A 15,918-nucleotide genomic window follows, 5' to 3' on the forward strand; every position below is an offset into this window, starting at 1 on the left:
TAAATTTTGCTTGTGTTGCACAACTGGGGTTAGAGTGGGCTGATTGGGGAATGTCCCTGGAATGTCCAGAGAGGGCTTAAAAAGAAGGTGGTCAAAGTCACCTGGGAAGAGAGAGGAGGAGGAGAGATCAGGGAGAGGAAAGCTTTGGTACAAGGAGGTGGGTGGGGACAGGGCCCTTGATATCAACTCAGCCCATCACAGGACAAAAAGAAGGGTCAAAATTCTGGGGGTGGCAACTCTTTGAGTGAAGGGTACTGCAGAACAGAGGGGTGACACTTTGTCGTCTGCCATGGAGATTAAATAAGTTAGCATATGGGTAAGAAGAAGAGACAAGCAGACATATTAGCAGATTTTCTGCATGTACCCTTTTAAACCAGGAATGGAAATGAGACAATTTTCTGTGGTAGTTTTTCAAGGAAAACCACAACTCCCGGAACCATGGAGTCAGGACTGTTACAATCATCTTTAAATCTTTAAATTGTGTTCTCTTCCTTGAGGTGATCATCATAACAGGTACATAACAGTCTGCTTGCTACATAAGATGAAAGAAAGCACACTAGTTCTACCCACTCTAACATATATGAAAAGTTGGAAGAAATAATACAAGAGGAAAGGCAAAAAGGAGAAAAAAGATTTTAAGGGGATAGAGGAATTATCAGTGTCTTGTGGAAGACAAGTGGAAAGTGACACAGCGAAGCAGAAAAAACCTGCTGTGGCATTAGAATTATACCCCAGAGCAAATGTGCTGAGGTGGGGGTGGGGCTGGAATTCTAGAAACTTCTTTTTTCCTGTTTTTCTTTTTTTAAAAAATTCTTTTGTCCCCTTCTTTCCTCTTCCCCACCCCCACTCCTAATACACACTTTTTTTAAGTAAGGGGAATACCATGATGTCTCTTTAGCCCAGCCCCTGTAGACGTGACCCCAGGGCCTGCTGTTAAAACCACTGTAGAATTGAGAGGGGGAACTGTTGTAGTCGGGGGTCCGGGCTCGGAATCGGACTTGTGGGAAACCCTGGTCTGCTGTGCTCATGCCTGGTCTGTTGGTTCGCTTTGGGATCACCTTGATTTGTCTTCCTCTAAATAGGGAGTCAACTAAGGCCAGGGAAGCCTTCACTGACTGTTTGTCTGAGAACTCTATATAAGCAAACTCTTTGGGATGGCCACTAAATTTGTCACAGAGTATGGTAACGTGGTTGACTGAACCACAGCCATGAAAGTGTGCTTCCAGCTCTTCCGCTGCTGCACCACAGTCCACTTTGCCAACGTAGGTGGAGTGGGCATCGGCCTCCATCTTCTCCTCAATGGACATGATCAGTGGGCCGGCATTGCTGGAGGTGGACTCATATTCATTTGCTTCTGTACTTCATTCTGCAGCCCCTTTAGCCTCTCAGCTTCTTCTTCCATCTCCCGACTCAAGCTTTGATTGCTTCCAGTTCCTTCTCTAGAACAACACATCAATCCTGGGCCCCTTCTGGTGGTCGAGGCTGCATCACGTTATTCTCCGCAACCCTGCCCCGCCGGCCAGTCGGTCGCTGGCCTGCTTGCTCGCCCTCCTCTCACCCAGTTCTAGACACTTTAAAGCAGTGTCATCATTTTGTACAGCACAGAACTCTGAGGGGGTCTGGTAAGCCAGGCAGGTGGTAGGTGCCTTCAGAAGTTCATGCTTAACATTTTGCTTATATCTGGAGATGCGCTGTCTTCCTGAAGAACAGATACAAAATGTATGGAAAGTCTACCTGATGCTTCCCAAGTCCATCAGATTGGAAATAAATGATATAGAAATCATGGTGTATGTGTGCATGGGGAGAATTTGCTCCTGCTCCGAGGACATGGCCTTTTTTTTTTTAACATCTTTATTGGAGTATAATTGCTTTACAATGGTGTGTTAGTTTCTGCTGTATAACAAAGTGAATCAGCTATACATATACATATATCCCCATATCCCCTCCCTCTTGCGTCTCCCTGCCACCCTCCCTATTTCACCCCTCTAGGTAGACACAAAGCACCGAGCTGATCTCCCCGTGCTATGCGGCTGCTTCCCACTAGCTATCTATTTTACATTTGGTAGTGTATATATGTCCATGCCACTCTCTCACTTTGTCCCAGCTTACCCTTCCCCCTCCCCATGTCCTCAAGTCCATTCTCTACATCTGCGTCTTTATTCCTATCCTGCCCTTAGGTTCTTCAGAACCATTTTTTTTTTTTTTAGATTCCATATATATGTGTTAGCATACTGTATTTGTTTTTCTCTTTCTGACTTACTTCACTCTGTATGACAGTCTCTAGTCCATCCACCTCACTACTAATAACTCAATTTCATTTCTTTTTATGGTTGAGTAACATTCCATTGTATATATGTGCCACATCTTCTTTATCCATCCATTTGTCGATGGACACTTAGGTTGCTTCCATGTCCTGGCTATTGTAAATAGAGCTGCAATGAACATTGTGGTACATGACTCTTTTTGAATTATGGTTTTCTCAGGGTATATGGACATAGCCTTTTTAAGCCTGGAAGGGATGTTCTCTGGAAGGGATATTAGGAAATTGTAGGGCACTCCATTTAATTTGGCTCAAGTAACTTCCAATGTGGCTCAGGCTTTGAATTATTACCATTATTTTAATCTTCTTTTTTTCATGCTGTTTCATGAATTTGTTTGTAGATTAGTTTGTTTATTTATTAAGAATTTACTGAATGCCTATTATGTCCCAAGCACTAGGCATGGGTATATAGAAATTCATTAGACATGTTCGTTGCCCTCTTAGAGCTTGTAATACAGTAAGCAGAAGGTTTGTAAATTAATGTTTGTCCAAGATTTAGGATGACCAGCTGTTTCAGTTTGCCCATCTTTAGCACTGAAAGTCCTGTGTCCCAGAAAACACTTCAGTCCTGGGCAAACTGGGGCAGTTGGTTACCTTTCCAAGACTCCATGGAGAATAGAATATCTTGCCACTGTGGCAAGTCCCTGGGGGCTAAAACTATGGCAATATGACATTTCTCGCACCTCAGAGTTATGAAACAAATTCAAAACCACTACACCCTGGGATTACTAAGAAACTTTGAATGTGGCACACAAAAAAATTATGATCTTTAGAATTTGAGTCTATTGACTTTGAGACAATAGCTAAGATTCTGTTAGAGAACTGGTATGCAGAAATACGTGAGGTCTCTCAAAAGTAACTCCTGATGTGGGAACTATCAGAGGACTGGAAAGAGGCTGATTTGAAAGGATTTTACAGAATGCTTTAAAACTTCTGGGATAATTTACAGAGAGGTTGACGGAAGGCTCTGGAAGGAAGACAGGCAAATGTACTTATTAGAGTTTGATAAAGATATTAATTTATCTGCAGTTTCCAGGAGCATTCTGAGACAGTGAGAGATAGGGAAATTGAACTTTATGGCTTCTATTTTGACTCTGAATTTCTAACCTCTTCCTGGACAGTGATAACTTGAAGTCCAGGACCCAAGCTTGAACGAGGTCATGGGTTGACTTGTTTGTACAGGCATTGTACCTGTGATGGAAATGGTTAACTGACAAACCAGGTATCTGAGGCTGAGAAAAGGCAGTGGCATGGTGATGCCCCAGAAGACTAACCTTTGGGGTCCTCAAATTGAACAATGCTTAATGACTGTGGATGACTGCTGAGTACTTTAGAATATGTTTTTTCTAATTCTAAAAAAAGGAGCATGAGTTGGATGCTGAAATTACTGGAAGGCAGGTGAAAATGTGTCTATATTTATGTTGTGCTTAGGGACTTTTCTACAGAAGGTGCCAGGAAGTTTAGATTTTAGGAAGTGGGGATAGATTCTTATTAGAACAGGTGTGACAGGGACAGAATTGAATGCAATGTCATACTCCAAGCTCAGCCTGATTAAAGTCATCCTCCCCCACTTCTAACTACTAAAGCTGTGAAGGAAGGTGTGGCAGCCACTGTTGGTTTCCTGGCCACTGCTCCTCTCTCCCTTGCTCTCTCCCTTCTCTTTACCCATTTTTCAGTCTTTCAGTGATTGGTGTGGGGTGATATGTGACCTACAGTTAAATAATGAGACATCATCAGAAGTTGCTGGGTGGGGCTTCTGGAAAAGCTTTGTAATACGCTGGCAGGCTTTTTGCCTCTGCACCCTACCCCTCTTTCTCCCTAGGACAAGACTTGGTCTTAAGGTGCAGCAGCCATCTTGTGGCCATGAGGCAGCAGGCATAAGGATGAAAAGTACACCTGCTGTGGATGCTGCAGTGGGAAAATGGAAAGAGTCTGGGTCCTTGATGGTGTTGATCAACTGCGTCAGCCCCAGAATTGTCTGTCCCTGCACTTCTTGTTACATGAGAAAAATAAACTCTTAATTACTCAAAGTAGAGTTGGGTTGGTTTTCTGTTAGTTACAGACAAATGGATCCTTTACAGATTTCAAAGAAAATGAAGAGGATGTGGTTACTCACTTCCGGGTATATGGGGAAACAGGAGTAGAAGGGACAATTTTAATGGCACTGTCAGAAGGGCAGATGGGAGTTTATTATATCAGGTAAAAGCTCTAATCTCACCAAACCAGCACTCCCTTGGTTTGCCATCAATATGATGATGTGGGACCAAATCCATCCATTAAAGAAGCGTTGACCAACTCCTGAGTGGGAGTGTTCCTGAGGCAGCCGTTGAGAGTGGGGAAGGGCAAGAGCACTCATTTTGCATTGCTTGTGGGAAGAGAAACACTTCATTGTCATAATGCATCTAGGAAGAGAAATCACAGCTAGTTACAGAAAAGCCATGCATACCTGGGGGTTTTGGGGATCTGGAAGGACATCAGGAAGAAGTTGTTAATTTGGCATTATTTGCTTATTCTCTCACTCCAGAAGGCAGGACCCAGGAGGGGAAGAAAAAGAAGCGACAATATCCACTACTCCGCTACTCTCACACTGGCTTCCACAAAGGAGACCAGGGGAAGATGGTAAAAGAGATTTCAAACCCCCAAACAGCAGATTATACATTCTTCTCAAGTGAACATGGAACATTCTCCAGAATAGGCCATGTGATAGGCCATAAAACAAACTACAATACATTTTAAAAGATTAAAATCATCCAGGGCTTCCCTGGTGGTGCAGTGGTTGGGAATCCACCTGCCAATGCAGGGGACATGGGTTCGAGCCCTGGTCTGGGAAGATCCCACATGCCATGGAGAAACTAAGCCCCTGAGCCACAACTACTGAGCCCACGTGCCACAACTAACTGAGCTCGTGCACCTAGAGCCCGAGCTCCGCACCAAGAGAAGCCACCTTAATGAGAAGCCCAAGTACCACAACGAAGACCCAACACAGCCCAAACTAACTAAATAAATAAAATTAAAAAAAAAAGATACTGGATTGTATCTGAAGAACTTTAAAAAAAATCATATCATCCAAAGTATCTTCTCTGAACATGGTGGAATGCAATTAGAAATCAATAATGAAAAGAAATTTGGGGAATTCATAAGTATGTGAAAATTAAATAACATACTCCTAAGTAATCAGTGGATCAAAGAAGAAATCACCGGGGAAATTAGAAAATAATTTGATATGAGTTTAGGTAAAAACACAACATACCAAAACTTATGAAATACAGCTAAAGCAGTGCTTAGAGGGACATTTATAGCTGAAAACTCCTCTATTAAAATAAAAAGAAGAAAGATCTCAAATCAATAACTTAACCTTCCACCTTAAGAAACTAGAAAGAGAAGACCAAACCAAACCTAAAGCAAGTAGAAGGAAGGAAATTAAAAAATACGGGAGTAGAAAGAAATGAAATAGAGAATATAAAAACAATAGAGAAAATCATGGAACCAAAGTTGATTCTTTGAAAAGATCAAAACAAAACAAAACAAAAACAAACAAACAAAATTTGTTAGCTAGATTGATCAATGGAAAAAAGAGAAAATATCTTAGTTACTAAAATAAAAAAAAGAGGTGGCATCACTACTCACCTTACAGAAATGAAAAGGATTACAAGACAATATTGTAAACAATTATATGACAACAAATTAGATAACCTAGATGAAAAGGACAGATTCCTAGAAAGACACAAACTGCTGAGATTGACTCAAAAGGAAATAGAAAATCTGAATAAATCTGTGTCAGGGGTCCCCAAGACCACTTCCAGGTTCAGTGATTCATTAAGAAGACTCACAGGACTTAGCATATAGTCATACTCATAAATATTACTTATTACATCCAAAGAATACAAAGGAAAATCAGCATGGAGAAAATCTCATGGGATGAAGTCCAGAGGAAACAAGGTGCAAGCTTTTAAAAGTCCTCTACCTATGGAGTCACACAGAATGTACTTAATTCCTCTAGTGTTGAATTGTGACAACATGCGTAAAATGTTGCCTACCAGGAGAAGTCATTAGAGAGTCAGTGTCCAACATTTTTTTGGAGGCTGGTCACATAGGCACTCTGTACCTAGCACATACCAAAATTCTAGACTCCTAGAAGGAAAGCAGATGTCAGCATATACTTTTGCACAGTTTAGGCACAGTAAGCCACTCTTATTATTTAGGGGATGGTGGAAACACTCCCTAAATCCAAGTTCCCAGATGCCAGCCAAGGGTCAATCTTGCAAGCAGGACTTTCTAAGGAAAGGAATTTCAGGTCTGCTATATTAACTTTTTTGTACAACCTATAACAAGTAAAGACATAGAATTAGCAATCAGAAAATTTTCCACAAAAATGTCAAGGCCCAGATGGCTTCACTGGTGAATTGTACCAAACCTTTAAAGAAATAACACTAATCCTTCAGAAATTCTTCCAAAAAAACAGAAGATAAAGGAACACTTTGCAACTCATCTATAAGGCTAGTATTACCCTGATACTAAAACTAGAAAAAGACATCACAAGAAAATTACAGACAAATCTCCCTTATGAATATAGATGCAAAAATCCTCAACAACATACCAGCCAACCAAATCCAGTAATATATAAAAAGGATTATACATAACAAGAGGGATTTATTCTAGGAATACAAGGTTAGCTTCATATCCAAAAATCAAACAATGTAATAATATATCATGTTAATAGACTAATGGACGAAACTACATAATCATCTCAATAGATGCAGAAAAAGCATTTGATAAAATTCATGATAAAAACGTTCAACAGGATGGAACTTCTTCACCCTAACAAAGGCCTCTACAAAAAACCTACAGCTAACATCATAAGTAGTGGTGAAAGACTGGGTGCCTTGCCCCTAAGATTAGGAGCAAGACAAAGATGTCTGCCCTTGTCACTTCTATTCAACAATACTGGAGGTGTATTGAAGACCAAAGGGGCATTTTCCACATTTTCTGGACTGTTAGCCCCCCTAGGATTATGAGGATGACGGTAGGGAAGGGGAGAGGCACTCATAAAGATATTGAGTGTGTCAGCATCCTAGCACTTGGGGACTAATATTTTTAAAATTTGATTTAGAAAAATATAGTAATGTGACATTTCTCACATCAGAGAGCCAAGGTGCATATTCCTACCATTTATCAGTTCTGTGAAGTTCAAAATAGATGTGGCAATAGGTACATGGGTGGGGAAGGGTCAAAAAGGATGAGTGGGGGCAGGCTATGGTGGGGGGCAGGAAAAGCTTCAGAGTGAAAGTATTTAAGCAGAATCTGGAAAAAAAGTTAAAAATTTGTCAGGTTCATAGAGGCAAGGGGAAGGGCTCAGCATGAAAAAGGGTGTGGCTGTGTGAAGCAGTTTAGCATCTTTGAGGAACATTTAGTAATTTATTAGTGTGGCTGGAGTGAATCATAGAAGGGGCATGGTGAAAGAGGAAGCAAGAGAAACAGACAAGGCTGGGTCACAAGAAGCCCACTGACGTCGTGCTATCCTGCTATTCTAGCCCCTGTCTGTATCCCCTGGAGGCTGTATATGCTAACTTCATTCTGATCACTTTTTAAAAAATAGCTCCTGGGACTTCCCTGGTGGCACAGTGGTTAAGAATCCGCCTGCCAATGCAGGGGACACGGGTTCAACCCCTGGTCTAGGAAGATATCACATGCTGCAGAGCAACTAAGCCTGTGCTCCACAACTACTGAGCCTGTGCTCTAGAGCCTGTGAGCCACAACTACTGAGCCTGCATGCTGCAACTACTGAAGCCCACATGCCTAGAGCCTGTGCTCCGCAACAAGAGAAGCAACTGCAAAGAGAAGCAACTGCAATGAGAAGCCTACGCACCGCAACGAAGAGTAGCCCCCACTCACCGCAACTAGAGAAAGCCCGCATGCAACTAAGACCCAATGCAGCCATAAATAAATAAATTTATTTAAAAAAAATGGCTCCTGACCTGCCATCACCCCACTCTCAGCTTGGATTCTTGCTCTTGACTCTTCGCCTAATATAACCAAGGAATTTCCATTTCCCCACCCATTTACAGCCCAACCAGGTCATTGCCTATGTACTTAGACTCCTGCTGGGCATATCTTGGCTTGAATCCTGTCACTTCTGTGTCCAATTAGGGCAGACATGGCCCGTAAAACTCTGGAACGTGTCTCCAGAAACTCTGACATTTTAAGTATGAAACTGAAAGATCTAGGTGGTATTTTCATTTCTTTTCCTAGTTCAGACAGACATGACTTTGTAAGAGAAATGAGGATGTGAAAAGTGAGTCACTAGCTACATAACTGGGACTATGTAGTAGGATTTGGTAATTGAAATGATGTTTTCCTGGTGATGAATAAATTCATCTAATAAATACTTAGAAAAATTATATATATAATTCCCTACCACATTCCACAAAGTAGTTATCCAAGTTTAGAAAAAGGCAACAACAAAAAATATAAAATAAACAATTAGGGGGATTAGGCAAAGGAAAAATAAGGGTAGGGTGATAATAGAGCCAAGATTAGATAAGATCATAAAAATGCAAACCACCCATTTTTGCCAGCAGCTATGCTTATACATACTTGTAAGAAAACCCAGGAACCTGAAAATGAGAACATGGTGGAACCAGCCAACTAACTGAGGGTAAACCAGAAAAATGTATTATAGGCCGTCTAGCCAGATAAAGGATGCAAAAGGGAATAAATGAACATTTAATAACCATCAACCTCTACATTTGAGTGGGTTGGAATGGCCAGAGGCAGACTGGTTTTCCTGCCTAGAATAACTAGCAAAGCTGAAAAATATACAGAAACCATTTGTCTGAAGGCAGTGAGAAGGTGCTGAAACAATAAAACTGAGAGATGGCTCCGTCTCTGGAGAAGGAAGAATTCAGAGAGGTGAGGGAGGTCTTGCAATTGCTTTTATCCTGAGGGCATATGTTTATTCTGAGTTGGAGGGAGTGGGGGTGGGAGCTGAGAATCTAGGATTTGTACCTCCTGAGGCACTTGTAAGGGAACAGAGAAACTACCAGAACTTTCTGGTGGAGACTTGGATGGGGTAAGATAGGTGCTCAAGCCAACTTCTCACTCAGCACATTTGCCAAATACTGGGGCTGCATGGAGCAGAGGACAAAAACACCCAAGGAGAAAACCTCTAGAAGTAGAGCATTTTAGCAGACTTGGGAAAGAGTGATTAGAGTTGGGATCGTCCAAGGGGAGGGGATACACATTATAGACCAGGTTTTCAGTGGAAAATCCTAGAGGGCAAAGAGCAAACCAGGGGTAGATTGAGCCTTAGCAGGACTGCAGTCCAACCTCGACTCAGCATAGCTCCTGAGTGGAAAAGGATGATTTGCCAACACTCTATCTGCTTAGTGCAGGGCAGGATGAACCCTCTCAGAAGAGGCCAACACCAACTGGAGCCTCTACAATTTATTTAGACACGAGTATCTTTCACCAAAATATTACTGGGTTCATCAAAAGACAGGACCACATGTCTGAAAAGCAAATGAAGACAGAGACAATAGAAACAAGGCCACAGGTGATCCAAGTCCTGAGGTTAGCAAAGTACCTTAAAATAACTATGATTAGTTTGTTCACGAAAATAGGTGAAAATACGGAGAATTTCTCCAGAGAATTAGAATCCATAAAAAATAAACAAATGGAATTTGTAGAACTACTAACCAACCATTATGTACAAATCATATGCCAGATGTATGCTACGTGCTTTACACATGTAATATTACTTAATCATCTTAAAGACAACGTGAGGTATATTTTACGTGAGGTATATCTGTTTTATATGTGAAAGGGACAAGGGTCACTAATATGTTTGTCATGCACCTTCTCCCTTTTTTTCCTTCTCTCCCACTCCACTTCTACTCATGAAAGGAGAAGCTGTGTGGGTTCTATTGCTGGATATTTTAAATAGGTGGAGAGAGACAGGACCTAAGAGGGAGGGGATTATGTCAGAGAGGCTAAGTCAATCTATAGAATATATATATATATATATATGTGTGTGTATATATATATATATATATATATAGCTGAGAGAGGAAGAAGATAGAGGAACAAGGACTGGGGATACAGACAGAGTTTTAGTTTTTGGGTGTGCGTGTGTGTGAAAGGCTCTTGGAACAACTCCAGGTTAGATATGATCGAGGAGTAGAGGAAGAAAATTTGAAAAATGTCATTGTGGGTAATGAACTATTTCCTCTTTGGCGTTCTTGGAAAGCACACATAAGTTAATTTTAAAATTGCTTTTTGTCCTCTGGGCAGTGCTTCTTTACATGCCATTTATATAGAGACAAAACCACATGGGACCACTAGATTTGTTAGGGTTACAAATAGATAAAGACACTGAGGCTTAGAGAGGTTAAGTATATGGCCTAACTTCACACAATTGGGAAATAATGAAGCTGTCAGGAACCTAGGACCATCTGAGCCCAAAGCCCATGCTTTTCTCAGACAATACAAATTATACTTTACCACAACAGATTAGAAAACTGCCTGGCCTTGACTCCCAACAAAGAGAGATAACAAAGGGACAGTTTCTACTCTAAACCTAAATTTGACTAAGCCTGAGGAATTAGTTGGTAAAATGGGGAAGTGGTAGAAATTTCAGGAAAAGGCAACCACGTTTTCCTGGATTCTGTGTAGGCAAATTTATATCATAGACTTTAACCAAAATCATAGGATCATATATTTAAAAACTAATTGAAATATGCTTGTCTCCAAAAAGAAACAGAACACACAAAGCTCTAGTGATAAATATAGGCATCCAGAAAGGCCTCATTGCAGAAGCACCATGTGAGCTGGGTCCTTCAGAATGAGGTAGGATTTGAACAGATGGAGATAGGAGAAGGGACAACATGAAAAAAAGTTCAAAGGTAGGGCAATTTAAAGTTTGTGTATTAATTTGGTTGCACTGTATGATACAGGAAGGGGAATAATGGGAGACAAGGATGGAGTTTGAATACCTGCCTAAGGAATATCCACTTTAAGTATGATTAATAGTAAGCCACAAAATAGCTTTAAGCTGAAGAGTGCTGTGTTTCAAGAATATTAATCTGGTTGCAGATTGGAAAATGGATTGGGAAGGGGAAACACTAAAAGCATTGAGACAAGTTAAGAGATTATTGCAATATTAAAGGAAAGAGGGAAAATGAGGGAAATATAAATTAAAGGAAAGAGCGGAAAAAATACATACAGTAGATGCTATGGGGTTAGAGCGGGCAAGACTTAAGTCACTGGGTGAACAACATGTGATAGGGTAATGCTTCAAGAAGATTAATCTGGTCTAATGAACAGGGCAAATTAGAAGAGGGAGAGATTGGAGGTAGGGAAGCTAATTAGGAGTTTCTGAAGAAGTCTTGGTGAGAGCAAGCAGCAGGAATGGGAAGGAAAGGACAGTTACAACTTATGAGAAAAAATTTGATATGACTTTGTAACGAAGTGGGTGTAAAAGGAGAGAAGGCTGAAAGTGACTGAGGTTACAAGCCTGGGTGAGTAGACAATGGTGGTGCTGCTATTAACAGAAAGACAGAAGTTAGAATGAGAAGTTAGCTGGAGGGGAAACAGGACAATGAGAAACAGAAGTCAAGAGTCAACTGATTACATCAGATTTTCACAGAACATGTGAAAGAGGTGTAAGAAAGAATATAAAACCAAGGATGGACTTAAAGAAGTGCTGAAAACTTGTAAAAATAGGATCTGGAAGGTTAAAACACTAAATAAGTCTTGTCACATAGTAGGGACTCCAAAAATATTTGTTGTTGAATGAATGAACTGAAGCTTGTGAAGAATTCTTCCCTCCATAAGACACCACCTTTCAGGCTTTTTGCTGCTTGGAGATGTCAAGTGGGAAGCAAGAAGGAAGAGCCATTCAAACACGATTTTGCTTCTTCCTTTTCTAGGAAAGGAGAGTGGTCTTTGATCTGGTTGAGGTGAAACACAAGAAGCACAAGATGGGTAAGGAGCTACTACAAGTACCTAGTACTAGTTTAAGTGAATTCAAGTCCAGTGGTGTACAAAAGCTTGGGGTGCTAAGTGAAGGGAGAAGAATTAGCCTCAGTGCTGTGATCTGTGTTTATCTGGCTATACCTGGAGTAGGAATTTAGCCAAGGAGTTAAAAGTATGAGATATACAGTCAACAGAACTACATTCAACTACATTCTGACTTGGCCACTTCAGTGGCTGTGTGACCACTGGTAAGTCACTTGATCTCTTTAGACTTCAGTCTTCTCCATCTGTAAAAATGGGGACAACAATCTATCTCACAGAATTATTGTGAGAATTAAATGAGGTAAAGTATGCAAAGCACTTGGTTAAGTGACCAGCTCTTAGTAAGTGCTACTGAAAATGGGTATCTTATTAGACATGGGTCAACCACATACTCGTGAGTTTCCATGAGAGAGGAGTGGTAAAGAAGAGGTCTCTTTGGCCCCTACAGCTGTACCTGGCCTGTAGTGCTCAATAAATTTTTGTTGAATAAATAAATAAATACAGATTCTCAAACCCCAAGTTCAGAGACAGAGAGACTCTGATCTCATATAGTACAAGCCAGGATGGAAGAGAATACTCTTTCCCATCCTTACTATAAACTATTATGGCTACATAATATATAGCCATAATAGTTTATAGTACATACTGTAAACTATTATGGTTCATTGTTTGGCTGAATTATTGTTCCTCTAACTTTCCCCCTATTTCAATTTAACCATTCCTCTATTTAGGACATTTAAATTGTTTCCAGTTTCTTACCATTGTAAATAACACTGAGATAAACATGCTGGTGCCTATATCTTTGCTCCCTTTTCTCATTGTTTTCTTGGGCTATATTCCCAGTAGTGGAATTGAAGTGTTGAAGGGTACCACTTTCCAGAAAACTTACACTCCCTCTAGCAGTGTATTAAAATGCAACTGTCTGTTTAAAATATCATGTACTATAAGAATGCACTGGGCTTCCCTGGTGGCGCAGTGGTTGAGAGTCTGCCTGCCGATGCAGGGGACGCGGGTTCGTGCCTCAGTCCGGGAGGATCCCGCATGCCACGGAGCAGCTGGGCCCGTGGGCCATGGCCGCTGAGCCTGCGCGTCCGGAGCCTGTGCTCCGCAATGGGATGAGAGGCCCGTGTACCGCAAAAAAAAAAAAAAAAAAAAGAATGTACTGAAGCCCCATGAGAGCAATTTCTCCCGAGTAGCTCTCCAAGATCCTGAGGAATTGGGCAGAGTATAGTAAATGGAGCTCTTGGGCTTTAACAGTTAGGAGGTATCTGTTGTCTCTGCTCTGCAAAGACAGGAGATGGGTGTTCTTCAGATAGGAAACAGGAACTCAGTGGGTGGACCTAAAGGGGAGTGTGGGCTTTGAAACAGGAAAAAAGAAGTCTGCTTCTGATAGTGAAAGGGACACATTACTGTGCTGTCTTGATCTCTCATATCCTACTGGGTCAAACTGCTATTCTATATCCACTTAGCAGTTATACACATCCTTGAATTGTATTTGCAATTGTTTTATTTTGCTTTCTAGGTGTTGTATTACTGTTTCATGTATATGCTCTTTTAGTTTTTTCATTTCAGGAAATGGTAAATCAGAAACCAGGCAGTTATTTGATACTTCGCTATTCCTCACTCCCTACATCCAATCCTTCACATGCTCTCTTTCTCTAAAATACTTCTTTAATTGGTTTACTTTTCTCATCTTGACTTCCAACATCCAAGTCCAAGCCACAATCATCTCTTGCCTAGACTACTGCAGTGCCCTCCTACCTCATTTTCTTGTTTTCATTTTTCTTCTGAAAGTTCATTTCCAAATTTTGGCACAATTAATTGTTTAAAAACTTAAATAGATGATGTCATTTCTAATGATTTCTTTTTGTATGTAAAGTCCCACGTCGTTTTTGGACTACAAATCTTTGTATGATTTGACCCCTGCTCACGTTTGGCTCCTCACCTTTTGGCTCTCTTGGTCCTTGCTCTTTTTGTTTCAGTCACAATGGTCATTCCACTCTTGATTTGAGGATCAGCTCTTTCCGGTCTTTGGGTCTTTGCACATGCCTTTTCCTGCACCTGGAATGCTCTTCCTGCCACCCTTCACCTAGCTAATTCCCATTCACGTGGCAGATCTCAGTTTAACTGTCGCTTTCACAGAGAGGCTCTCTTACAGCAACCTCTTATTTTCCCTCATAAAATTCTCACAATTAAGAATATACATATTTAATTCTGTCTCTTTCATTAGAAAGTTTCTTGAGACCATAGATAATGTCTATCATAATAGACTGAATATCTAGGGTTTAGCACAATGTCTGGCACAGACTAAGTGCTCTTCATTGAAATAAACCATAATGTCCAGCACAGTGACAGGAAGAAAATAGGGTTTAAAATATAGTTACTTAAGGAAAATTCCCTGTTGCCATTTAAATGTACAAAATCAGGGATTTTCAGGTTTAGTGTCATATAACTGAGTTCAGGAATTATTCTCTATAGTGTGAAACCAACAAAGGCAAGTCATATTTAATCCACATTTCAGAGTATGTCCAGTTTTCCCCTGTGCTCTGGAAGACGGGGACAGGTTTGGGATCAGGGTAGGATTAATTAGCTGCTTCTCTGTGTTGGGTACTTTAACACTCTTCCTCTTCTTCACTGGGTGACATGGGTACTCACCAGTAGGCTGTGACACAAAGCATGGAAATGCTGCTGATTTGTTTCCAGCTCATCCCATTCCAGCTGCCAACAGCTTGTGGGTCTGAGGATGAAGGGGAGTCCATATGTCAATGATTCACAGACCCCACTGGATTTTAGAGCCCTGGGAAGAGACAATGGCAGTGAAAATCCCCTCAGAGATATCCAGAGCCTTGACGCAGATCCACTTAAATTTAGCTTAAGTATAAGACCCTATTGTGAAATCCTTTAGGTTAGGGCCTGTGAATTATTCACCTTAGTATGGCTAGCACCTATCAGGGTATGTTGCACACAGCAGAGTCTCAAAGCCTGTTAATCAATGAATGGAGCAGCCATCATGAGGCCTCAAGACTGATGGATATTTCCTCTCCTGAGCTCATTCTGTCCCATTCATTCCTGCTGCAGCGACCACATTACACAAGAGTACGCTAAAAATCTGCATCCCAGGCCTAGTTCTTCTGTGGCAAGGTGCTGACAGAAGACACATTTAAGAAGAGGGTACGTTTAAGAAGGTTCCCAGCAGTATCCATGGTCACAAATCCATGGACAAGCTTACTCAGATAACTGTACATGGCTACTGTGATAGGAACTAGGAAGCAGTAAAAATGGTCTTTGCCATCATTGCTAATTCCACCCTGGAACTGATTCTTCTGGAAACAGGAATTCTAGTACTTAAAGAAATGGGAAGGTGGGGTAGATCCTCTGTGTCACTTGCTCCTTGAAGGTCAGATCTCTGTCACGATGGTATTCAATAAACATTTACTGAATGGATAAACATCATTCTGCTGATCTTTTTTTTTTTCCTCTGCATTCTCAGAGACTATATGGATATCCAGTCCTCATCCAGACTTCAGAATACCCTACTGAGGCACATCTTCCACAATCTCCTCATTCATCTCCACATACTGAGT

At 41.0% G+C, this 15,918-nt stretch overlaps 1 protein-coding gene and 1 pseudogene across 2 annotated transcripts in view; both read right to left on the reverse strand.

The window, feature by feature from the left end:
• Positions 1-15,918, reverse strand: part of M1AP (meiosis 1 associated protein) — a gene marked incomplete at both ends in the record, with an annotated part of 76,567 nt that overhangs the window by 3,377 nt on the left and 57,272 nt on the right. Inside the window, one exon of the mRNA XM_082852421.1 lies at positions 14,990-15,131. Within this exon, the coding sequence (XP_082708547.1) occupies positions 14,990-15,131 (142 nt within the window). The remainder of the gene's footprint in view (positions 1-14,989; positions 15,132-15,918) is intronic.
• Positions 615-1,428, reverse strand: LOC309969722 (polyadenylate-binding protein 2-like; annotated as a pseudogene). The gene has a single exon. The product of its transcript is annotated as a polyadenylate-binding protein 2-like (transcript).

Source organism: Leucopleurus acutus (genome assembly GCF_964270905.1).
Source record: "Leucopleurus acutus genome assembly, chromosome: 12".
NCBI lineage: Eukaryota > Metazoa > Chordata > Mammalia > Artiodactyla > Delphinidae > Leucopleurus > Leucopleurus acutus.